The following is a 26,966-nucleotide window of genomic DNA, read 5'->3' on the forward strand; positions in this document are numbered from 1 at the left end:
TGCCTTTAAAATGTCTTGTGTTTATTAATCTGGAACAAAAATTATACATCTATAGATTTTTATTTCAGTAATGATTGCTTAGGTAAACACTCATACCTTACTTTTAAGCCCTCTTCCACATTGGAGGCTTAACCAGCATGGTAGAACAGCAAGCTGCAGGTCAGGAAACAGGGGTAGTAGTGCTTGCTAAGGTGCAGAAAGGAAGAGGGGAAAATGATACTTGACCTCATCCTAATTTAAATCTTAGTAAAACTAAGGCAGAGTTATCAGGTTTTTATGCAAAGGAACTTTGCCTCAATAAAATGAAGAAACAAGAGGCACGTTGTTAATAAATGCACAATAATTCAGTGAAACATGTCTCGCTAAGACTGAACTTTATGGGTTTTGGCATTCTAACAGCCTGATCCTCCATTGATACCTGGGTAGTTGAATTCAACAAGGTTCTCCAAGAGGTACAAGGAATTGCTGAAACTATTTACTGAACTTGTAAGCCCTCTTGTTTAGTGGGGAGGTGGGCTGGAGGGAGAGAGGGAACTGTCATAGAATTATGGAAAGAGGCATTAAAAAACTTAATCTCAAAAAATTTCAGTTATTGATAACTCAGTTTTGGTAGATTATTAATTACATTTAAGGTTCTGTAATCAGTTTGCAGATGCTGAAGGTTATTTTGCTGCTTGTACAACAGATAACAGTGTAAACAGTTCTCTGGTAAGTGCCTTACTTTCTGAAGGTCAATGCTTTTACAGTAACATGACACCATTATCGTGACATACAGTTTTTAAAATATGGTGGTCTTAAATGTAATAGTTTTTACAAAGGGATTAGTAACTTATATGTTACTACTAAGTGCTGCAAATAATTGCTTATTATAAGAAATACAGGTTCTCAGCTCAATAAAACACTTGAATGTTTCTGTAGTAGTTTGTGAAAGAAATATTTGTCATACAAAGGGAACCTTTGCATACTCAGCTCAGTAGCTGTCAAAGCAAAATGTGGAGAGCTAGTGGTAAAGCCAAACAGTTTTCAAAACTAAAATCCACAATGGAATCATTCAGTTAGTTGAGTGTCTTGTATACTGTGATCTTGCATTGCATTTTGAAAGAGAAATGGACTGGCTTCTTCCTTCCAGTGCACGGTGTGACTACTGTTTACTGAATCCAATGTCGGTACTGATATTCTGCTGATCAGCTGCATTGCCAGATGGCCTTTTTGTGGTGATTTTCATCATCCATAAATGACAGTTTGTTATGCCCCTGTTAATCACAGTTTGCTGCTTAATCTGCATACCTAAATCAGAGGCCACATGCAGAAATGTAGCCAAAACACAGAACTTTTAAACCATCTCTGTAGCAGAGTAGGGGGAGGCAATTGAGTGTTGACAAATGGGCATTTGATACTAAATAGGGAGTTGAAGAGAGATTTTTCAGAAGTATTCTTCATTTCATTCTTTGTTTTTTTCCAATTTATCTACATTTAAGAATAAAATCTTCTTAGTCTGCTCAATTAATTAAGATCATCGGACTCTAGAAGTGGGATTCATTGTTAACCTTGGACAATTTTGCATTCATTCAAACATCCACAAAAAACTCTGGTCCTAAACAAGGAGCCTAATAAAAATGCAGATACCAGATCTTTTTCATTACTTCGCTCTTACAGTTTATTAATTTAATTTGTTTAAGCAGCTTAAAACTTGTCTCGATAGAACTATTCTAAGCAATGAAAACTGCTAAGTGCCTTATGTATTGGAGTTCCTTTCCCAGAGTTTTTTGACTTAGTTCTAGTTCATAAGCTTTTAGGGTCGTGGGAGGACAATGAGCATGTATTTATTTTTGTATATGTATTCCGTATTTTATGTTTCTATTTTATCATTTGGACAGAAGCTATAGATCTAATGAAATGTCTGTGATTTTGATGAGTTATTTTAAAACTTTAAATCAGTAGGTGTGAATTTTCTGTGAATGAGTTTTGTGTTCATGGCGATATATACAAAAGCGCACAGTTATTTTTCGAGTCTTGCATGTTACCAATACATTTAACATAAAATATAGCTTATGTATGAACGTTTTTGACAAGCCTATCCACTGTGTCCGAAGCCACTTTATTAAATTTGATTCTCTTAATATTCACCAAGCTTTTCTTTATTTAGTTTTCTAATTAGCTAAATTAATTCTACTGCTTATAATTTAAATATCCTGCTTAACATCTCTTTACTTATACCGATTCATTTCAGAGTGAACCTTTATACGTTCCTGTAAAGTTTCATGATTTGCCAACTGAAAAAAATGGCAGTAATAATAGTGATGCAGAGAAAAGTGAGTAAAGACTTTTGGAATACTGAAATGCTAGTTCTTTGATGAAGGAATTACTTTCCTCTTTGTTGGTATAACTGCTGTCATGTTGCAGGACTTGCCTTTTCTTTTTTCTCCTCTTTCTTTTTTTTTTTTTTTTGTTTTTTTCTCTCCTTCCTTAAATCGCTTATTGCATGAATTGCAGTCTCATATGTTTACTTTCAGGTAGAGAAAACATAGGCCTATCGTTCAGTTTACCTTTCTTGGTCACTACAGATCCAGCCTATGTTTATCTCAAGGGACCGGCTGGGTTCAGTACTTGTGATTCTTTCCTTCTGGGCTTGTATGACCAGCAGCAGTGAGTCAGCCTCTGGAAAAAACAAGCTATTGTCCTTTTTAGAGCAGGAGCAAAGCAGTCAAAGTAAGAATTTTAACAGTCTATGTGCATTCTGATTTTATTTAAGCCTCACTATCTTGTGATAGTAGCTGAAACAGGCCTAACTGTCCCAGACAATCATAAAAAAGTTGGCTGTCAAAGAATCCAATTATCTGATCCTCAGCAAAAGAGTCCCTTCTTATAAAAGGGAAAGTCTCTTTGTTAATGTCTAGATGACACGTGTTAAGAACCGCTTTGGTAGGCTCTGCTGTCCTGTGATAACATGCAGTAATCACTTCAGGGTTGTTTGAACTGTAGCTTTTCCCTTTACCTGTTTTAGGAAATTAGGTATTGTTTCATATTGAATTAGGCTAATATTTATATGTAGAGTGTAATGTTTTCTTTACACAGGAAACTAATGATACACTACAATACCCTTATAAGTAAAATCTGATCCTGGTTTGAAAGATTAGTTAGAGGGTGGATTTCAAATGAGCAAGTGACTTTATGATCTCTACTAAGCTTTGAGGTCTGTTGGACCCTCATCCTCTGAATGAAACACTGTCCTTGCAGTTAGGTAGAGTTGTGTGCAGTTTTTGTCTGCTTGACTATTAAAGAAGCTCTTATATGTAATATTTATCAATACAGAATAATTCCTACCTAAAAATTTGTTGTTACCTTGTGTGGATCTTTTTGACAGGGAGGAGGGATGGTGCTTTTCAATGAGGTTTCTGTGGGTGGACAACTGTACTGATTGAAAGCAGTAATTGTGCTTTGTCTTTTTAGTGGCCTATCAAATAGCAAAATACTAGTTTAATAAATAAAAATAATAGCATGTCTTATATTTGGATAGAAACCTGTTATTTGTGAAGTATTGTAATCAATGCTGTATTAGAACATCATAGTTTTATTTGCGTATTGTGTTGGCTTGAAAAGTTTAATGATAATATGCAGCTTTTTTTTTGCTTTTTTTGTTTTCTTTCTTTCTCTTTTCTTCTTAAGCTCCCAAAAAGCCTCGTGTAAGGTTCAGTAATATTATGGAGATTCGACAACTCCCATCGAGCCATGCATTGGAAGCAAAGTTGTCTCGCATGTCATATCCAACAGTTAAGGAGCAGGAATCAATATTAAAAACTGTAGGAAAACTCACTGCAACTCAAGTAGCAAAAATTAGCTTTTTCTTTTGCTTTGTGGTATGTGCTCCATTCTTTCAGAAAACTTAAGTATAGACGCAATTAAAACTTGTATAATAATAGTGGAACAGTATTGAGATGACTTGTATTCTTTATGTCTCATTTTATAAATATACTAGAAGAAGTAAAACTTTCCTCATGTGCTGGACATGAAGGTGCAACTTCTTAAAGGGAGGGTAATAAAAAGAGATCCTGGGTGTGTGTTTAACTGTAAGGTCAGTTGTAAGATATGCCATGCTTTTGTGCCATGTTGTCCAGTGATGAGTATGTTTGGTACAGCAAAACCTGGGATTACATGTATACAGGCTGTTAATAGCTGCAGTGGGACTGCATGAAATGGGTGAATGTCACTACGACTTCTTTCTGGGCCATCACAGGAAGAGTGCCATCTTCTGCCTCACTGTGGCATTGTGCCCTCCAGTAGTGTGAAGAGAAGATAGTTAATTGTCCTTAAGTTCTGTTGAGGGCTGCAAGATTTACTTATGAATCTGCTGGTTGCTGCTGTTGCATCATGCCTCAGTTCTAGGTGGAGAGAGAGAGACAACAGTGACATGATATTTGAGAGACAGTAAAAATGTAGAGAGCAGATCAATGATAGCTTTTCCAGAAGTAGGTGCACTGATACTGCTGAATAGGTTATATGTAATGTGGACCCACCGCGGCTTTTCCCCAGAAAGTAGTGCTCTTTAAATCTTTAAAATAATAATTAAAAAAATATTGGTACTGTTGATGCATGTACCAGAAAATACAATTTTCTGTGTGTATACATAAAGAATTGCACACAGCAGAAAGAATAATAAACCACTCGTTAGTGATTTTTGGATGGATGAAATAGCTTTTTAAAAATTAGTTTAAAATTCTGTGTGTCTGAGTATATTTATATATACACATGCAGATTTTCTGGGGTAGAGTCCTCATGTTCAAAACAAATCCTGTTTATGCTATTCGTGGATGCTGCTACTCCTGGAATGTATATGTATTTCTTCTTGGACTGTATAAATATTTCCACCTAAGCCTGTAGAGAGTGGTAACTTCCCTGAGGATATACCTGAGATCTTATTAATTATGTCTCAAGAAATGATAAAACACTTGCCATTTTATTCCTTTATGGAGGAATTAACAGAATCCTTCCAAAATATTTTTGATGCTTGCTTTTTAGGGTGGAGATGTGTACCAATTTTAAGTACTCTGAAAAAAAACTCATTAGGCTGACTAATGTCCCGTGTGTCTCTGAAATGTCTTTGCAGCCCTTGTGCAGTTATCTTGAAGCACTTGCAAAATAAGTTAAAAGTACCTTTAGGTACTACAGAATAGCTGTTACAATGTCACTTTAATTATTTAAATATTTTTAACTTCTGAAGTATGCTATTTCATTGTTAAACACTAGTTGACTGTGGTTGGTTTGGGCCGGTTCTAATTTTGCAGATGTCTTTTAATGTACCTGCCACTTTAATAGAAGTTAGAAGTCTCGTTGAGGTAAAAGTCTTGTTTTGATTTTATTTTTGGATAAATAGTTGGGCTTTTTTTCTTTAAGTAGGATTTTACTGCACTGTGAAGCTTAAACTCTGTTGTTGCTACCTGTATAATCACAAAATTATTTTTCTTTTCCCCTAGTGGTTCTTAGCAAATTTCTCTTATCAAGAAGCTCTGTCAGATACTGAAGTTGCCATAGTTAACATCTTGTCTTCAACCTCTGGTAAGTTTTATTTACACCACCAGATGTGCATTATAGGGCTGTTTATAACATAAAAATCTCTTTGGTTACAAGGGATTTACGTAATGATTTGCCTGTGGATTTGGGGGAATAGTAAGACTTAAAGCCATTGAATATGTGCATGTAAAAATTTCACTATGTATTTGCAGGGGTTTAGGCTATCTTCGTGATTCCCCTGCTTTTTGCTTTTGAAGTTTGTGTGTGTACTTATGCGGTTACATCTGTGTATTAAAGAGATATATTGGGAGTATAATAGGTGTGAAGGAAAGGTGGTGTAACTTTTTATCAAAATAGATATAATTCAGAGTAAAGTCTTCTCACTAATTATTAGGTTTTTTTAAAAAAAATTTAGGGGTAAAGAACTTAACCCAAATATTATGCATATCACTTGCTTTACAGGTTTTATGCAAGGCTTTAATATGAGCTTTAAAGTATTTAAATTATGTTACAGTCTGTCTTTTGAGGAATAACTTCCGTTGTTTCATAAAATCAGTTTTAAAAGCACAATTATGTGATTTTTCACTGTCTTTTCAGGCTTACTGCAGTTTATTTTGTTAGTATGGCTAGCCTGTCTTAAGGTTGTGCATGTGTTTGCTCATCTGAGGATTCACATCATAAGGTGTTCATTTCATAGTAGTTCCAATTAAAATTAGGGATGCTAAGATCAAGTAGTTAAAAGAAGTATGTGAAATATAAAGAAGAAAATGTCTGTGCAGTTTTCTGAACAAACTAGTAGCAAAACTTGATTGTATAAACTCTTCTTAATTTCTCTTGCAGGGTTTTTTACTTTAATCTTAGCTGCAGTCTTTCCCAGTAACAGTGGAGATAGGTTTACCCTGTCCAAATTACTAGCTGTGATTTTAAGGTAAGAAAATGGGATTGGAACATTTGGTCAAAAACTCCCTGATCCAGTGAGATGACACCTATACCTACTATACCTATGGTATCTGTGACAATATATGATATGCTTCACTTTTTTAAAAATCCTTGTTTCACTGATAAATTAAGCAAGTGCATTAAGTCTTTTTAAATACTTCATATCATGAGCTATCACCGAATTTCATGCTCCTATAGAAAATCAGATTAATTGCATTTCTGTTGGAAATATTCTTGTTGTTTAAGTGTGGTTTTTTATTTTTGTGTAGATGGGAAAAAGAAAAAGGCTTGACATTCAGTGTTGTCAGCCAGTTTCATTAAATGTCCAGTGCATTGTTCAGGGAGGTTAAAAGTGGGGTTTTTTGCTTGTTTGATTTAGCTTAGGATCAGGCCTTAGCAATAGATAACTCCTTTTGGCTTTTCCGAAAGTGGGTTTTGATTAACTAAAAATACCTAAAGATAGAACTGTATTTTTAGATTTTTCTCCCTCTTTTTTTTCTGTCTTTGTAAAAAAGTTCTTGGGTTTAACTAGTGTTTTGTATTTCTTCTTTTTTTGCTAGCATTGGTGGTGTGGTACTTGTTAACCTTTCTGGATCTGAGAAATCTGCTGGAAAAGATACAATAGGTATTTGCTTTTTCTTTAATCCTAGAATATGCAGTGATGAGTACCATCTTTTGACAACACTCAGTAGGTCCTATAGCAAGCTATATGTTTCTCACTTAGGTAACACTTCACAATCTGGCTTTTTAGTTTCAACTTCCGAAACTGGATGTTTATGATGATTTTTTTTCCCCTCCGTGTATATAGTTTAATTGGGAAAATATTTACATTTTTAAGCTTTCTGCATTTTCCATGCTTTTCATATAGTAATGGCTTCTGTAATAAACAATTCATGTCTGACAGTTTTATAATAGGTGTATGTTTAGGAGAGTTGATCCCAGTGTGCATAACATGTTTGGCATGTCTTAAGTGGTTTTTTTCATCTTTACAGGTTCCCTTTGGTCTCTTGTAGGAGCAATGCTCTATGCTGTGTACATAGTAATGATAAAAAGGAAAGTAGATAGAGAAGATAAACTTGACATACCAATGTTCTTTGGTAAGACTAAAAATAGCTCTATTAAAAGTTTGAATTTGGTGTGTGATTACATTGTTTGCTTTTGGGTACTGAACTGTTCATGAGTGATAAAGGGACTCAGAAAAGTCAAGGAAGTAGAGAAAGCCTGTTGTTCCCCTGGTTATGAGTGCTTTAGAGACTGGTTGTGTGAATTGTTTCTTGTTCACAGTCTTAACAATGAGCGATAACACTACCTGTAGGAATGCAGACGGTCCCTTTGACTCAGTGGAAATTTTTTTTTTTTTCTCAATTTCAAACCTGTAAGTATCTGATGTAATTGTTGTTTGTGAATTTCAGGTGAAGTTTTTTTATATTCTTTTCCTCTGAAAGATTTAAAATACTTCTTTGTTGCTGCTTTTATATATGCATGTTGTCAAAATAGCTGAGATTTTAGTTATGTTGAAGGATATTTATTATGATTAACTTCATAATACTGTTTTTATACTCAGGTTTTGTAGGGCTGTTTAATCTGTTGCTGCTGTGGCCAGGGTTTTTCCTGCTTCACTATACGGGGTTTGAAGCATTTGAGTTTCCCAATAAACTGATATGGATGTGCATTGTCATTAATGGCCTTATCGGAACAGTTCTGTCAGAGTTCCTCTGGCTGTGGTACGTACTACATGCTTTGTATATATTTCACATAAATTGTCTTATCTGTGTTCTCAAATGTTGAGGTGTCAAATTGTCTAGGTAGGGTTTTTTTCCTTTTTTTTTTTTTTTCTTCTGTCCTTATATGCAGTTTGAGTTAGAGGACATCATCCATCATGTCACAATGTCTTTTTTAAGAGCAACAGCTAACTTCAAAAAGCAGGTGATGTGCTCCTGTAGTATTTATTAAGATACTGTGTGCTTAGCTCACTTTAGAATTAATGTTTTGAGACAAAAAGACTTTGTGGTACAGACTTGCGTAGTAATAGCAGAGCATGAATTTTTGTTGTAAAAGTTTCCAAGGCCTTGTGCATGTTAGATATGTATGAGTCAGAATCCAGTATTCTATAGCTGACATATTTGTTTAAATCTTCAAAGACTTAATGAGCTAAATCTCATCAGAATGCATTAATCCTGAAGATATGACAGTACATATATTAGCCTAGCTATTGTTTAGTAATTTAATTATATGATAGTCTGGATAGGTCGGCAACAGAGGATTGAACATGAGACTTCTAGATGAATGGCTCAAAAGTGGGAGCAGACTTAAATCTTTGTCTAACTGTTAGAAGGACAATGTTATTAGGGAACTGTTTGGTAAGTCAGCATTCCCAGTTTGAGAGAATTCAGGGGGTCTGAGTCTCTTCTGGGCCAGCATTGGGTTAAAATAGGGGTATAACAGAAAATTCTGCAAGTTGAAAAGTCCTATTTTTTCCTGGAAACACTGAGGAAGAGTTTCCAAAAAGAGACAGGCTGCCAATGCCATATAGTTGCTCAGTGGACAATACTGGTTTCGGTACATTTTGCATAGGTGTGGCAGTTCGTGAGCTTTTGCCTGAGAATCCTTGGCGTTTGGCCTCTCAACTCCGGTAGAGAGACTGGAAAACCTCATGGGATAGCTGCTCTGAAATGGAGATGTCTGTAATCCTAGGCTCCTAAATTCTGTGACAGTAGTACACCAAAAGATCTAGATATTTGGATGGAATTCCATGAAAAACTTTTTTTTGGGGGTGTGTGGTTTTTTCTGTTGTTGGGTTGGTTTTTGTTGTGTTTTTTTTTTTTCCTGTTTTCTGGGGTTTGTTGTTTTGGGTTTTTTTTTCAGATGAAGTTTAAAGTTATTTAGGAGATTTAATCATGACATTTTTTGTTTATTGTCAAACTCTTACACCAGTTCTAGTTATAAATCCATTGCAGCATATGTTCTTTTGTAATTTAATTTGTTTATTGATGGAATATTTTTGCCATCCTGTAAGATTACACTGCAGTTCAGTATCAGTTGGTAAAAAGGTTAAGTGCAATTTCAACATAGGTAAAATAACAAACAAACAAAACCCCCCAAAATTCAAACTTGGCTCTTGTCCCAAGAGCCTTGTATTGTCTTGTATGGTCCTCTACTCTTTCTTTGGAAGTAAATCATATAATTTAACCTACTTGTGTACTTCAGCCAACCACATACTACCAACAAAATAATGTAGTGGTAAATGTGACTCATAATTATTATTATTTTTTTAAACCTGCTGGTAAGTTTTCATTAGATTCTGTATTGTTTATTCATTTACAGTGTTCTGGTGGACAGGTTGGTTCTAAGTCAGAAGTAGTCAGTGCAGAGATACAGAGGTATTATGGTATAAAAGGGAATTTAGAATACTGGGGAGGAAGTTTGCAAATATGCAGAGTATCTAAAATGCTTTTCTTTCTATACCTTTCTCATCTGTGTATATTTTTATTTGTTTTGAAGACACAGAACAATGCAAAGTGATTACAAATATCCAAACTGGTTGTTTTTGCTTGGCTGAAAGTCAGTTGTATGGGAGCACCTAATGGCTTGGTCTGGGAGTACTCCTGTAATTTAACTAGAGAAATACATGCATGAAGTCATGTTCTAGACAATGTTTTCCAAATGCGTGTTCAAATCTTTGTGTTTAAAAGGTGTTAGCAAACTTCTGTGAGGTCAATTGAAATAGCATTTTCTTCTGAAATAGCATTTTCTTCAGTGAATCTTATTTCATGAATGCAGATTCAGTCCTGCTGCATCTGTTTAATTTTTACAGTAGCCAAAATAAAGATTAAGTAGGTAAAAAACAAACTTCAGAATTCTAACAAAAATTGCAACTACAGGTTTTTCCATCTTTAAAATTAGTTGTGTGCAGAACTGATTGCAGTTCCACAAAAAAGCATAGCTGGTACTGTGTTCAGTACTTGCCAAGGATGAGAAGAATTGCCTTTAACTTAATAAGTAAATAAATTCTGGATGCCTTTGAAATAATAGGCCAACTCAGTACTTGGACATTACTGATTTGAATTGGGTAGAGACCCCCTTCTATTTATTTTCTTCATATGTTAGAACAGGCTACTTCTAGATGAGTATTTGCTAACAAGCCTCACTATGCTTGGTAACTTTTGACTTGGTTGATCATAAAATGGGAATTGCAGTTTTTTATTGGATGTTATGCTCTTTACTTGATATCAAAATGGCTCAGGCTCATAAAGTTTTATTTATAGAGCCTTAGGTTTATATCGAAATGGCAAAGATCTCAGGAGATCACGTGTTTTCTTAGGTCTGTCCTACATACACTTTGAGGTTCTCTGGGGTTTTCTGTTGTTTTTTCTTGTTCTTATTTTTTTTCTTTGTTTGTTTAAACTTCATTCATTTGCAAACTAAATATGACTTGCAAAGACATTTGGCGAAAAGGGTTAGTTTTCTGTGGCTGTTAATGAGTACTGCTCTGAATATGCATGTAGTTTTGTTGTTCTGCACTTAAATAAATTGTAATGGCTTTTTGTGACTCAGTGATTTAGAGAAGTCTAATGACTTTGTTCCTGCTTAGGAAATTTGATGAGACCACTTGTAGAATGTGGAGAACTCTTACTGAGACTCCAAAGAATGATTTCAAGGGTGTATTTTAGAGTGAAATTTAAAAAACGGGGTCTGCTAATTCAAGAATTTGTCTATTTGTAAAAAATATTTCTGGTTTTGGGTATGATTTCTAGACATCAGTAACCTTTCTTTTTTAATTAACGAGACTAGGGCAAAACAGATTTAATTGTTATAAGCTGGTATTAAACTGTTTCAAAATGGAAACAAAATGCAGACTTTTCTAGGTGGAGTCTCTACATGGGAAGTGGTGAATTTTCCATCATCTTAAAAGGTTTGTATGGGAATTAAACTTCACTCCAGAAGGTGTCAATAGTCTAGTTAAGAACTTTATGAAGTTTTACAGATTTATGATGGAGTGTGGGTATCTCAGTTTTTTTATTACTAAACCCAATAATGCCTAACAGTTAAGCTTGATCAAATGTTTTCTTGCAGTTTGATGTATTACTTTAGTTCTCTTTTAACTTTTAAATAAGACCTCTTTATTATAATTTTTTTTTATCTTTTAGGGGCTGCTTTCTTACCTCATCACTGATAGGCACACTTGCGCTAAGCCTTACAATACCTCTGTCCATAATAGCTGACATGTGCATGCAAAAGGTAATGTACTACTAAGTTTTGAGCATTATTAACAGAATTTCTTTGAATTAAATCGCAGTGTTATTTTTAACAATGTATACAATGAGCAGTATTTTACTTCTGTCACTTGTCAATAATTGTTGAACTGTGTCGTAATTAATACTCTTGATAATGACAGTTACAGTAATTTTACACTTGCAAGCGTGCACTTGCACACTTAAATATATTTGGTGAAGATGCAGCTTGTGTGAAAAGTACCCAAAGTCATGAGCAATGCCTGGTCAAATGCTTTAGGTTGAACAGGCACTTTTTCAGAATTAAAGAACAACTGCAAGTGCAGCACATCTTAAAGTAATGCCTTTACAATGATAGAATTCTTATGGACTGCCTATCTTGAAAATACTCAGTGACAAAACCAAAAATCTGCAGGTTTATCACAAAGCAGTGTAGCAGCTACAAGGCTTAATGGCATGGTATTAGATTCATGTGGACCTTAGGCTTCCATTTAATTGTCCTCCTTTAAGTTGGTATAGTTTCACTGATACTGAGGTGATAGCTGGAAAAAAACCTTGCATGTAAAGAAAGAAAATAATCTGATAATATGACTTTAGAATAGAAACTATATGGAGCTAGTTTATATTACTCTTCAAACTGTATAGATACTTTTCATGCTGGTGGGGTAGAATTCTCAGTTTTAAATATTTAATTATGGCATCCAGCCAAGGTCAACCCACCACAATGAACTTTAACTCTAACTTTGAATATTTGAATTTAATATTTAATCAGTGGCAGGGAATATAAAATTCTTAATTTCATGTGAATAGTGACTATTTAGCATATACTGCAAGCATGCAGTTATTGTTTTTTTGGCTTTTTTTTTTTTCTTTAAATTGAGGTCACATAACTGTTTGTATTTCCTGAAGGCAGGATCACTTGTTTCCGCTCTTTATTTAGGATTTAAATAATCCCTACTGCTAAAATTTTAGTCTGAAAGTTAAACCACGTCTTTAACTCTTTGAAATAGCTTTCAACCTGATTTTGTAATGCATCTGTTGTTAAAGCAAGCTTAATTTTTCTGACAGTGATAATGCCCTTCTTTTTTGGCAGGGCATCCCCACATAGTCCATTATGGCTGTGCCTTTTGGTGCCTCTCAGTGTAGACACAGGTGTATTTGTCACTTGGCTAAAGTAAACATTTTCCATCACATGCTTGTGTGCATTTTGACCATTGGTGACACCTGTATTTCACTGATGTTAAAAGTGCTTATAGTCATGTGGTATGGAGAGGCTGCAGGAGTTTTTTAGAAAGCAGGAGGTAAAACTATGTGCCAGTTGATGTGTTTTCTAGGTTGAAAATAGTGAATTAATCAACATTTGAGCACCTTGGCCTAAATACAATTTGTTGCTGAAATACGTTCTTTACTGAGATGATAAATCTTTATGTGAATTATGAAGCAGTTTAGTTGTGTAATAGTTTAGATAAAAATGATATCAATAAAAATGGGGAAAACTGACCAAACTTAGAACTAACTACACAATAGTACTTGTGAAATTTTGAAATCTGGTCGTCTTGCTCTGCCAGTTGCTGCTGCATACACTGCTTTGATGTTCTTTTGAGTCTTGTAGCAAACGCAGTTATGTTTAGTTGGTAAGCTCTGTCCAAACAGAAATGTGAAAGTATGAGAAGAGAAAAATCCTGACTATGCGTGGACCATAACTTAAACTGAGCATTCCCTGAGTAGTGATTTCCCTGAAGCAAGTGGGTTTGTGCATTATCTGTGGTGGTTCAATTTATGACTTGTTTTCAATCATTACATTTGAGTTTTTCTTTTGAAGTGTGTATTTATTTGCACGAGACTGACTTACATACAAGAAATTAGTCAAGTTTTGCACTTTGAATGTTTCCTGCCAAAAAGAAGCTTTACTGCTCAGTGTTTTCATCAGCAAAGTGTAAGTTCTAATGAGAACATTTTGACTTCCGAAATTTTCTGGCAGGCATGTAAAAATGGGGAGGGGGGGGGAATCACAACTTTTATTTCAGTTTAATTAGTGGTCAGTGTGGAATTTGGAAAATAAAGTGGAAAAATAAAAGGACAAAAATAAAAAAACGAAAGTCGTTGCAAAATAAAAGGAGAGTCAGACCCTGAATAAATGCTCGTGTAACGAACATGTGAGATACAGTATGTTTCATATTAGCATTAGATGAATATTTTAGCATGGAAATACAGCAAAACCTTGCAGTGATTCCAACAATAATCAAACATTCATTGGTAAGATAACTGTGTTTGTGTTGCTGTTAAAGTATCTGCAGTATACACTCGGGACATAAATTGTAGCAAGAAAACAAATAACTAATGATAGCTATTAAGGAAACAAGGAAAACAAATCTCTGTAGACTTCTCCCCCAAAAATTCACTTTAGTGAGATGGAATTAGGTTTATGTGTGAGATAATACTGGTAGCAAAAAATAAGAATTTTGTATGTTTATAAGTGTGCATCTATGCATATTTTATGTGTGTGTGTGTGTGTGCAAGTACATTTTTAGAGATGTGCGATATATATATAGTTACACATATCAGTATATAAAAAGCTTAAGTTGTCTTCTGAAGTGATTCATCTAAACTTTCTTTTGGAATACAATGAAAGATGGAATAACCTTTTCTAATTCTCAGTAAAGAACTTCATCTCTAGGCTATTTAATCTGAGTAAACACAGAGTCCAGATCTTTAAAATTAATTTTAATTCTTCATGTACTCATGCAATATCGAGGCATTTGAAATGGCAGAAACATCTTTAAGCTTCTGTTGGATGACTTTCAGCTGATGTTGGTAACACAAGGGCAAGTTACATCTCTTATTTTTTTTAAAAGAAATTACTAGTATTAGAAGCACAAATGAGTGACCCTAATGAAAGGCAAACTCCTGTAGATTTTGTGGTTGTTTGTACAAGTGTACAAAGTAACCTGCTCGGTTGATGTGGGGCAAGTGGTGGACATTACCTGAATTTCTCCAAGGCTTTCAATATGGGTCCTCACATCCTTCTCCTAGAGAAGCTGATGCTTTATGGTCTAGGCAAGGGGTCTGTGTGGTGGGTGGGGAACTGGTGGACAGGCCACACCCAGAGGGTGGTGGGAAATAGCTCCTTTTCCAACCGGCAACCTGTCACACGTGGGGTCCCTCAGGGATTGGTATTGGGCCCAGTGCTGTTTGATATCTTCATAAGTGACCTGGATGATGGGATCACGTGTACCCTGATGAAGTTTGCTGATGATACCAAACTGAGTGGGGAGGTGGACACTGCGGAAGGGAGAGGCACCCTGCAGGAAGACCAGGATAGGCTGGAAGAGGGGGATAACAAGAACCTTATGAAGTTCACAAGGAGAAGTGTAAGGTCTTGCACCTGGGAAAACATAACCCAGGAACGCAGCACAGGCTGGGATCTACCCGGCTGGGGAGCAGCTCTGTGAAAGGGACCTGGGGGTCCTGGTGGACAACAAGCTCAATATGAGTGAAAAATGTGCTGCTGTGGCAAAGAAAGCCAACAGGGTGCTGGGCTGCATCAACAAGGGCATCCCCAGCAGAGATAAAGAAGTCACTGTCCCACTCTACTCAGTCAGCCCTTGTCAGGCCACACCTGGAATCCTGTGTTCAGTGTTGGTCCCGCCATACAAGAAAGATGTGGATGGGCTGGAGAGGGCCCAGAGAAGGGCCACAAAGATGATCAAGGGACTGGGCAGCCATGGGAGGAAAGGCTGAGAGAACTGGGTTTGTTCAGCCTTGAGAGGAGAAGGCTTAGGGAGACCTTATCACCGTGTTCCAGTATTTAAAGGGTGGCTGCAAAGAAGATGGAGACTCCCTTTGTACAGGGAGTCACATGGAAAAGACGAGGGGTAATGGGTGCAAGTTACTCCTGGGGAGATTCTGACTAGACACAAGAGGGAAATTTTTCACAGTGAGAACAATCGGCCACTGGAATAATCTCCCCAGCGAAGTGGTGGATTCCCCAACACTGGACACTTTTCAGATTCAGCTGGACAGGGACTTGGGCCACCTTGTCTAGGCCGTGCTTTTACCAAGGAAGGTTGAACCGGGTGATCCTTGAGGTCCCTTCCAACCTCGTATTCTGTGATTTGTGCAGGTATGCCTCTGCCATACAGACACCAAAAGATCCTGAGCCAAGCCCTATGCTTACTGAAGTCTCAGGTGTCTAAGTTAGACTGATGGAAATTAAGCTTCCAACTTCAAGACTTTCAGTTGGTGCTTTTTGTCAGCCTTGTCTTTATACCACATTTCCGTTTTCTTAAAAGGAACCTACATAAGAATGCCACTGGCATGGCTAATAATGTAAAGATTAAAATATGAATATATGCAATCTTCGTACAACAGTCAAATGGTGTGGTAACTATACAAATACATAATTACTAACTTTCTGAGTCTTTGTTATTCTGTAATAACCTGATATAAACCTTAATCTTAAGAAATTGCAACGAAATTTTTAACAACTATTGAAATATTCCTTTTGGTAGCTGACGTGTTTATGAATTTCTGTTTGGAATCAGTAAGGAATAACGTAAGGCTCTAACACTTGAAGTTTATTAGATTTTTGAGAGTGAACATCAGTGCTGGGTACCAGACTGCACCTTTTTTCTCCAGTCTTCAACTTTGGAATTTTTCTCCACCAGGGGGAGCCATGCTCCCGGGTCATTGCTCTGTTAGCCTGAAAAGTCTGTCAGAGACTAGTTCTTGTTCTTGCACCCTTGGTTTTCTCTGACCTTCTATAATTTTAAGTTTTAAACCATCTGAGATGATCACTTCTGAGTATGGTAGTAGATGGATATAAGTAGTAGGATAGATACGAGTAGAATTTAGTTTAAATTGGGCAAATAATGGGCTCTGCCGTTTTTTAAATAAAGAGAATTATTGTCAGTTTTCCGTAGCATAGTCTTTCTGTGCACATTGATTTCAGCAGTTACGATTCAGTGACAGTATATTTATAGTGAATAAACAGGTGCACAAATCTTTCAGGTGAGATCTCTTATTCAGAATTTTTGAAGTGTCTAGAGGACTTTCTCATTCGTAGCAGTCAGGCAGCTAAAACCTAAAAATGAGACTATTTGGAAATATCAGTCTTCATGCACGCTACAGCACAAACAGTGTATTCCACTGTAAAGAACCAATCAGTGAAGAAAGTTAATTTATTAGAAGTAGAAGTGGCTATAGCGATTGTACCAAATAACTTACAAAAATATTTGTAATATTTTACCCAATTTAAAAGAACTTAAACCTACTAAATCTCAGACTTACAATAAGTATTACAAATATACAGTATGCCAGTTTTTGTTGGTTTTTTTGTTTTGTTTTTTTTTTTTTTTACCCTTGAGTGAATGATGTTTGTGTTTTAATTCCAGGTGCAGTTTTCCTGGTTATTTTTTGCAGGGGCAGTTCCTGTATTTTTTTCTTTTTTCATTGCAACTCTATTATGTCACTATAACAACTGGGATCCAGTGATGGTGGGAATCAGAAGAATTTTTGCCTTTATTTGTAGAAAACATCGAATTCAGAGGTAGGGCAGTCACAAAGTATAATCTTATCTCTCTTTAGCCTTTCCAATATCCTATACTTTTTAATAAGCCACAGTACTAATATTGTATGTATTTTCATTTATATTCAGGTGTACTAATTTCTTAATAGTAGTAGTTGCTAATCCATTTATTAACCTATGTAATGTTCAGAAAATGGAAAGATGTGAAGTCTGTTTCCCTTTTAAAAGAAGTTTCCTAGTGGCTGTCAGTTTTCTTTTTTTTTTTTTTCCCTTAATGCCTCTATGATAGTTGCTGTACCCAGAACATGCAGTGAAAATTGTGCAAACGAGTATACTTTATGAAGTTAAAGGGGTCTTTGTGTGTTTTTAATGGCTGAAGTTCAAACAACTAGCATACTTAGTACTTGTATTGGCTTCATAACAAGCAATTCAGTATTACTTTAAATAAATAAATTTGTTTCTTTTTAGAATGCCAGAAGAAAGTGAGCAGTGTGAAAGTCTCATTCCTATGCATAGTGTTTCACAAGATGGAGAGAGTTGCTGTTCATAGACAAAAGGTATGCTTAATAAACTTCAAACAATACAGAGAAAGGAGATCAGTGGTTTTCATGATGACATTTGTGTTATATAAGCATACATTCTTACAGAGCATACAGTTAATCTTGTTCTGTATTGATGGATGGAGTTTTGAAAGGTATCCTCAAAATTATTAGTGTTTGTTACCAAGCATTATTCTTACCTTGATACAATTGTTGGTCAATGGTTTTGAAATGTAAAGTAGTTTTTTACTTAAGAGTATTAAAACATTCATAAAAAATTGGACATGAGTCAGTAAACCAGAAGAGGCATACAGCTTCTTGGTATGTATGATACTGTGAAAGAGATCTGAAGTAATTATTTCACTCTCTTTAATGCTGTTGAGGTCTCAGTTTGGGCTACTGCAGTTCATGAAGAACATGTAGGGAAGCTCAGAGGAGATGACCAGGCTTTTATCATTATGGGTGTAGAGGTGTCCTTGTGTCTGTGGTTGACAAGGATTAAGTTGTTAAATTGCATTAAATATTAGGGAAAATATTTCTTACGATAAGGATAGGGAAACTAGAGTAGAATAGCCGGGGAATTTGAAAAATATCCCTCCCTAAGAGGAGGTTACAGAAATGACTAGCAGGAACATTACATGGTTTGTTGATACTGTCTTGGAGCATAAAGATAGACATAGTTTAGGACATTCTTAGCCCTACGCTTCAGGGCTTTAGTTTTTAAATAATGTATGCAGACTTGCATAGAATTACATGCATGATAAGATGTATATTTTAATTTTTTAATGTTGCTTAAATCTAATAATGAAACTAAAAATATTCTAACCAAAACAGTAATTGTGAAGTCTTAAGCTTAAGACACACAAGTTATTTCCTTTATTAATAAGATGGAAACAAATACATATGGTGATTCCTTTTTTGTAATCTTTAATTATGTTGTAGCCCTGATGATTATTTTTTTTTTCCTTTTTAGTTTCAAAATGGAATAATGCCCAGCGAAGAGACAATCTTCTGGAAGAGTCCTAAGGAATCATGTTTCAGTGCCTATTCTGAATTTGTAGTAAAACTAAGAAGTTTCAGTTCTTTTGAAACTCTAAACTTTTCATCTTTCTTGCTTTCATCTGGTTTTATAAATGAACAAATTAACTACATACCTATCACCATAGGGAGTCTTAGTCCATCTGAGCAACCAACCTGCCTTATAACACTGAGCTGGTGAAGTTACTTGACAAAATCAAGAAAACAAATGCTGTTAAGTGATTTCGTTCTTTTTTTAACTCACAATTTTGTTAAATGCTGGACAATATTATTTTTAAAAAATACTTTCAAATGAGTTATGTAAATAAGTTCGCAGGTCATCAAGTCTTACAGGCTTTCAGATGAAAAGCTAAATAGATATGTTACCTGTAATAGGTACAAATTAACTTTTTTATGTTGTATAAACTATTTGCATATTAATAGAAGAAAATAGAATGATAATTTATTAAGTGCATTCTTGTAATTATTGAGGCAGGATCTTTGAATGGTCCTGGAACACTACATATATATTGTCTTACGCCATTTTGAGAAGCCTTGTAATGGCAAGGGGTGCCGATGTTTAAAAATCTTTTGTTACCTAACAATCTGGAATGTTTAAAATTTTAGTGAGTGATAAAATATTTCTAATTACAGTACATTTGGGTGTACATTCTCAAAATCAATGTTTGTTTTAAACAGACTGATTCTGTAACCCATTCTTATTCCCACTTATCTCACATGGAAAGCTAAATTTGAAAATCTTCACATGCATAGCTGCCAAGTTATGAAAGAGATCAAATTAATTGTGAAAGTTTTCAGTCAATGGGTTGGCACTATAGTAATCTGCTAAACAATCTGAAAGGTAGGGGTGTTTGCATTGATTTCCCCCCCCCCCCCCCCCCCCAGTTGTATTAATAAGTTTATTCTAAAATTGAACATTTTCCTTATAACCACCTGTATCTTCCTTCCACTGCAGAGTTTCTGTCCTATACAATTCTGAAAACTTTTGAATAGCTGTATTCAGGAATATTTTAAATTATTCAGTGCCATTTCCCAACTTCTGGCCTACAAGACACTTATATTAAAGTTAATTTTAACTTTTAATGGATTTTATTTTTTTATAATGAATGTAGGATGGATTTTCAGCCAACAGTATTGTCTTCCACATAACAAGATTATTAATAATAGTAATCCTTGCACACACACAGAAGAATGCATGACACAAATCCCTTTTCATGTTTTGACACTTGGTAATGATCCTTCCAAAAGAAATTTTGGTGTTTTGGTGATAAAACTACTAGATAAGAGGGAATGCAGGAAAGCAATGTGCTTAGCTATACATTTAGAAGGAATAGCCAGCAGCTAGTATTTAATGTAAAAACCTGTAAGTAGAGAAGGAAAAAAAAAAAAAAATTAACCTGGGGCTCTTGTGGTCAAATATTGCACCTTTATCAAATTTTTCCTTCCAATTTTTAATACTGGATTACACTACAAGTTTCAGTGATCTATTTAAGATGAGATAGAACATCCTTCTTTGGACACCTGAAAGAGGAATTAAAAAAAAAAAAACAAAAACCAAACCAAAAAAACCCCACAAACCAAAAACAAACAAAAGTTTATTAAATTTATGTAGGAATTTTGAGAAACTTCACATTTCAATTCCTAAACCCCACAAGTAGAGGGGTTGAAAAATGCAATATATAGAACTAATTTTACATTTGACTTGTAGAATTTTCTGGGATTTTTTGGGAAGTGGAGTTTCCATAGTTGTTTTGCTGTGTTTTTTGGTTTGGGTTTTTTTTTTTTTAAGGATTCCCCCCCCCTCTAAATTATGACAAATTAGAAGATGTTAGCTTCAACCTTTTTTCCTAGAAGTAATGTTAAGGCTTGCTGGCAATAAAAAGCTAATGTCTGTTTTCAATTAATGATATGTTTCAATGAGATCATACCAAATATATAATGCCAGGCATTAACTACAAATTTGAATCAGTTGGGACTTGTGGTATCAGTAGACTAAGCCTGGGAAAACTTGAGTATGCTTTCAGATGGGCAATTACAGTATTATTAGCGAAATATCATAATACTGTCTTTTGAAATTGGTCATACTGATAGAATTGGAGCAGTAATGTATAATGGGCAATTGCTATTCATATTTGTCCTTATGTTCATGGCTTAAAGTGAAAGAACATCATAGTCCCCCATGTATTAGGAGAATATTCTTCTGTGTCTGAACCCAGGAATGTTGAAGAATGGTTTTTTTTTCAGTAAACTTAAAGTTAGGGCCTTCTCACTGGTTTTGTTCTTACCAAAAATGCATTATTTTTTTTTTAAATATATTAAATATTTTAATCTCAAGGCACTAGGTAGCTGGAGCAGTCTTTTTGCATTAAATTACAGTTCTTTAAAGAACAAGAAGCAAAGCAAAATGTCCTTCCTGAAAGGATTTTTAAACAGTGGTGCCCCTGTAGTTACAAGAAATGTGTTACAGTTTTAATTACGGAAGCTATGACATGTAACATTGTTCCTGCATTTAATAGAATGTGATGAGCTTTTTCTATAAAATCTTGTGATTTTTAGTACAGTAATATTTTATAAATATAATGTCTAATTTGAAATGTAAATTGTGTAGCTCTAATGGGTGCTTGGTAAATGCACAAGAGATTTAGCTTTGATTCTCAGGTACCTCTGACGTAATGGAGACATGCTGGGTTTTTCTTCCTCATGACACAACTGGAATGTGAAGGAGCGCTCTCATAAATGCTTTACTTCTGTGTGCTAGCATAAATTGTCATTGCTCATACTGTTTCAATTTGGGAATGTCTTTATTCTGATTTATTTCTTGTAGGAAGCACATACACTTTAAAAAAAATAATGAATTTTGATCTCGAGCATTTCTTTGAATGTCATTAGATGCTTAAGGAACAGTGATTTCCCATGCCTACAAAATGGAAAATGAATACTACATGTGTTGCTCTGTCAAACAGTTGAACTAATTACTGTAATCCTATGAGACAACCAACAATTTATTCTGTGTCTGATTCAGGTTTTTGAGCTGTTTGGGTTTTATATGTGGAGGAAATTATGATAATCTGCCAAATGCCATGTAGCATGCCTTCATTTTTAGGGTTTTGGTGAGTCTTGCATAGTTTGATGTAATGTGTGCTGCACTCCAGAACAAAGGGGAAAAAACATTTGTTTTTTCTGTCTACTCTGTTAGGTTTCAGTCATGCCAAAACCATGTTCACTACCATGGTCTGCTGTAGATGTGAAACTAATTCAGCAAAGGACTGAAATACATGCAACATCAGTGCTCAACTGTTACTTAGAAAGTGTGGGGCACATGAATACCGCTGAGTACCCGATGTTTCTGTTGCCCCATATGCACCACATCTTGCTTGTTGGCTTTTTGCCTGTGGAAATCTGTGTAAGGGGATGGGGGCTGATCTGGCTTGTCATGGAGTTGGGCTGGAGTGGACTGCACGCTGAAACTCAGAAGCAGGGAGGCTGAAGCACTCCCTGATTATCTCACTGTGGTGTTGCAAATGCATTTTGTGGAAATAAGGTGTTAAGCAGCAGTATTCTTCAAATGACAAACCATGGTGCTGTGTGTGATACTTGACCCAGTATGCTGGTATACGCATTGCATACCTCTTTGTAATATACTAGCAAAAATAGGAGAGCCTGCAAATTACTTTTCTTGGTGTGTGTTGTTGTAATTGTCATTCTCTTTCATGATCCCCATTGTGCCTAGGTACTGCTATTCATAACTATGATTGCTTTAAATAAGGTGGTAAAACGATTTCTTTGTAATTCTTGGTTCCATCTCTTTGTGTTGAATGTTATCATTCCTGTTCCCTACTAAAAGATCCTCCCATTTTAGGGAAATTAAGTTACTGAGCTAAGCTATCAGAGGAGGGGAAAAAACAGTTAAATTTTAGACATAGGGTGACTTTATGGACAGACTTACAAATTTTATGTGAAAATAGGCCTTGGTAAGGCAGAGTGTTTGTATGTTTGTAAATGAGGTTAAGAAGTGGCATACTCAAAAATCAAGAAACAGAAAGTAATGTTAATATCACAATGTTGAGTTATATGGCTAACTATAGGATGGTACTTCTAATCAGTTTTCTTCATTTGGGATAAGTTTTGAGTTAGTTACCGTTTCTGTTATGACTGTCTTATGTAGTGTCTGCAATTTAATAGTTATAACCGCAGTAGCATTTAAGTGTTGTTTCATAAACAGTTGTTATGCATGATTTTTTTTTTTTTCCCTATCTAATCCAGGATCGCATTAATGCTGTATTTTGTTTTACTTTGGATATTGCAGGGCATGATTTCTCAGGGAAATATGGATGATACCATGTGTTGTGAGAGCTGATAACTAATTCTTGCTTTTAAAATTGTTACAAATATTTTCAGGTTTCACTCAAACATTTCATAGCACGTAACTTTCATGTTGAACTTCCTCAGGCTTATCAGGTAAATCATGATGAGAATGTTAAGAGTGTTTAAAGGTGTCAATAAAATACACTCTGCCCAACACTTCGTTACCTTTTGGACAAACATCCATTCTAAACTGATGCAATTTGTGTGTGGTTTTTCTACTTTATTGTACTATGCGCCATATAAATTAATAGTTGCACTGCTGATTTTGAAGCTGCACTTACAGCATGACAGTGACATTAAATTTCAGGGTTAGGCAATGCTATAGTAATACATAATCTGATTCTGGGGTAGAGTACCAATATAAATCTTCTAACATATATATATATTCATTTATATCATTAAATTTTTACAAAGTCTGTTCACTGGGGATTTTTGTTTGTTTTTCCAATAAAGTTACTTTGGCTAGACTGGGATTTGATGCAAAGCCCATGAGAGTCATATACAGCATTAATAAAGTAAAACTTTATTGAAAAGAAACTCTGCAGTCAGGTTGACCTTTATGCCTTTGCAGTATTTCTGTCTGCAGCATACATTTGGAGTGGTTTGCTTTAAGACTCAGTAATATAAATTTGAGGGATTTTAGTGCTGGTAAAAGTGGTAAGCATGCTACTGGAACTAGTCACAAAAAGTATTTCCCTGTAGCCAGCATGCATCTTAGTTATTTTGAAGGCAAATTTGTCTTGCTATATGACTTTTCTTTAAAATCAGCAGTATAAGAAATGTTAACCACTTCACTTACCTGTATAATTCTAGGAGACTTTTTTGTTGATAGTGAGAATATGTGATCATAGTCATCATAGCCTTGAGGATCAATTTCCTCTTGATTTCCAATCTGACATTTCCATTTACATTCACTTTGCAAAGAATGCAACAGGGCACTTCCTTCTAGGTAAAGCTACTCTAATTGTATTTTAACTGCCCTAGTTACCTATATTGTTAGAAATCTAACCTAAAACTTAAATCTAGCATATAAATGTGACTCTGCTTAGTTATCTGTGTTCTTACTCTCCTCTGAGGTAAAGTATTGCATCATTACATCTGGTATTAGCAGGTAACCAGACTTTTTTTCTAGAATGCCTACTGTGATGTGGAACGCATCCAGAATTTCATCTAGTTTTCACTTCCTACTTTTCAAAAGCATAAAAGGCTTTTCTCTGAGGATTTCTGTAGAAAGCAGCTGTTTAGTTCTACAAGTGCAGAGTTCTTTAGCTGCATCTCAGTTTATAAAGTTGCGTCCAATGTTATTTTTATTTTTTAATGAACTTTTGACTTTTGTCAGGGAAGGTGCACAAATTTTGTATGTGTTCTGCAGAAGAAATATGACTGGATACTGGAATGGCCTCAGAAGTAATTATTCAGGGATGTTTCTGTAGTTCTTCACGTATGTTCCTGAAGTTTTTTGACATTTTTTTGAAGAAACCTAACCAAACAAAACCAACCAACCACACTTACCAAGCTGAGGGGAATTAGCCATTTAGCATAGAACTAATTTTATCATATGCAAACTACTGTTTTCCTTAGAGATATCCTTCAATATATTACTGATGTTGCCATCCCACAAGTCTTCCTTGTCTGTGTTATAGGTGATGTTTCTCTTCTACCTAAATCTGACCTTTTGCATGCCAATTGAAATAGTTCCTCTATCAGGATGAGTAATTTCTAAAATATTTTTAGAATCTCCTTGTTTTTCCTCTAGGGAGGGGAACAGCAGGGGCTTTCCAGCCAAACAGTATCCCTTTCCTGTAGGAGAAGAAAAAAAAAAAACCTTTAAGAAAATAAGAATCGTAATTGAAAATAATGAATCTTACTGGGCAGCATATGGGATCAGCTGTAAAATCATCGGGGTAATTTCTTACATAGCCCAATTACATATAGGAAGTGCTTATGCAATAGTGTATTGGATTGATCTCTCTCTGTTTGATCTTGATTTAATACAGAATGTAGGTGTTTTAAATAATTTCATATTGAAGTTGAATGCTTAAATTAAGCCCTGTGATTGTAAAAAAAAAAAAATTATATCTGAAGAGTGTACATACTAAGGAGTTTCTTCTCTGTATTTTGGGGTTTTTAGGTGGTTTTTTTTTTTTTTGGTGGTGTTAAAGTCCCACATACAATCCAGTTACAAATGAATGCTCTGTTGAAAATCATGAGAGGCTGTTTACACAAAGCTATATTGAAAGCTTAGCCAGTTGTTCAAATTATTGTTATCTGACTGGAATTAGAGAAGAGTAATGAGTATGTGATACAGCTTCAGCATTGTACAGCTGAAGGAGTCCTTGTAATGATTTGAAATTTATATAAGTTCACTTTGGAGTGGGTATTAGTAAAACAAAATTGTTTATGAAACTTCTTAATTGTTTATACAGATTGATTTGTGAAACTTCTAAAGCTTGTGTGCGGTAAAAGATGCACAAAACCAATAGTAGTTTTGATGGTCTTTCTGGCATTACATTTTGTACTAAGTTTCAGTGAATTCTGAGTAACACTTTTAAAGCAGAAGCTGCTTTCACTGAAGAAAACTTTTGTTTGGATGAGGTCTGTACAGTTTGCTGATAATTCAGATGTTCTGAGAGCACAGCTAGTTCCAGCTATATATCCTCTGTGAAACATCTTTCTGTATAATCTTTTAACCATTTTCCTTAGTGAGACCAGAACGTGAATTGCTGATGTATATTGCATTTGCACTTAAATATCTGATTTCAGAGTGTGTTAAACCTTGATCTATTTTTGATAAAAAAGAAATGTAGCATTTTTATCTAATTTCCGTTTAATGCTAAGTATATTCATGCAGAGAAAAACATGTAATTATGGCTTGATGCAGTGATTTTAAGCCAAGAAAACAGCAGGATGGCAGTAGTAAATGTGAAATGAAGATGCATGTCTTTTCAGAAACTCTGGCTTCTGGTTTCTTCCTTCCGTCTTTATACCAAATTGGTGTCTCCATTATTCCAGAATTCTACAGGTGAAGCAAGGACCAGAACTTTTACCCTTTGTTTTTTAAAAGTGAACGTTGGCTTTTGCCTGGAGTGTCTTTGTCCTGTCACTTCATTTTCTGAGGGGGGACGGGGGTGTCAGTTAAATGAAAAATATAGGATAAGTATTTTTAATTAAAATCTGATTTAAACTATTATTTTGAAATTCTCTATATTAATAGGGATCTAATGAATGGAAATTAAAGGCCTATATTGCAAATATTGAACAATGCTTATATATTTTTAACAAAATCAGTATATATATGAAATTTGAAACATGCGTAAAGGTGAAAATTGGAGGATTGTTCTTGTGTTGATAGGTTTATAGATTGAAATTCTTAAGATCCAATACCAAAACCCTATAAAAGGGCTAATGAAAAGAAAATGTAATGTATTCTGATGAACAGCCTGTGTAATACAATCAATGGGTGTGATGTTTTTGTTCTGTATTATATTTATTATATGTAAGTAAATAATAAAGATTATAAATCTTATTTTCTTAACAGGAATTAGTATTTGGTTGGGGTTAATGCTTAATGTATTTTATACCATCAGTTAAGAAAAAAATGAATGCTCACTAAGGGTGGGCTGCCCTGTGAGAATAGTGTAGTAAAAAGGTCTTGAGTTGACCCACTTAATTCCCCTCTTCTGCCCTTGAAAGTGAGGCTCAGGGTGTCTCGTTTTACCTGAAGTCAGCTCGGATGCCAAAAGGTTCTAATTTGTTCTCAGATTGGTCTGGTAATTTAAGTAGTAAAATACCAATTTTTAATCCATTTTCATGGCTGCA

General features: G+C 35.1%; 1 protein-coding gene across 5 annotated transcripts in view; it reads left to right on the plus strand.

Annotated features, from left to right (window-relative positions):
* The window catches only part of SLC35F5 (solute carrier family 35 member F5), a 38,647-nt gene extending 11,974 nt beyond the window's left edge, over positions 1-26,673 (plus strand). For 4 of the 5 annotated variants that reach the window (XM_074873702.1, XM_074873704.1, XM_074873703.1 and 1 more), the window contains 12 exons: positions 646-708; positions 2,231-2,312; positions 3,667-3,857; positions 5,472-5,553; positions 6,349-6,436; positions 7,008-7,072; positions 7,440-7,544; positions 8,012-8,171; positions 11,595-11,685; positions 17,072-17,226; positions 17,674-17,762; positions 18,718-26,673. In XM_074873702.1, the coding sequence (XP_074729803.1) occupies positions 646-708; positions 2,231-2,312; positions 3,667-3,857; positions 5,472-5,553; positions 6,349-6,436; positions 7,008-7,072; positions 7,440-7,544; positions 8,012-8,171; positions 11,595-11,685; positions 17,072-17,226; positions 17,674-17,755 (1,164 nt within the window). In that variant the 3' untranslated portion in view covers positions 17,756-17,762; positions 18,718-26,673. Of the gene's footprint in view, positions 1-645; positions 709-2,230; positions 2,313-2,405; positions 2,710-3,666; positions 3,858-5,471; positions 5,554-6,348; positions 6,437-7,007; positions 7,073-7,439; positions 7,545-8,011; positions 8,172-11,594; positions 11,686-17,071; positions 17,227-17,673; positions 17,763-18,717 lie in introns of those variants that run through there. The other variant, XM_074873707.1, reaches the window with a different exon arrangement.
* The last annotated feature ends 293 nt before the right edge of the window (positions 26,674-26,966 follow it).

Source organism: Strix uralensis, chromosome 6, assembly GCF_047716275.1.
Source record: "Strix uralensis isolate ZFMK-TIS-50842 chromosome 6, bStrUra1, whole genome shotgun sequence".
Classification (NCBI taxonomy): Eukaryota; Metazoa; Chordata; class Aves; order Strigiformes; family Strigidae; genus Strix; species Strix uralensis.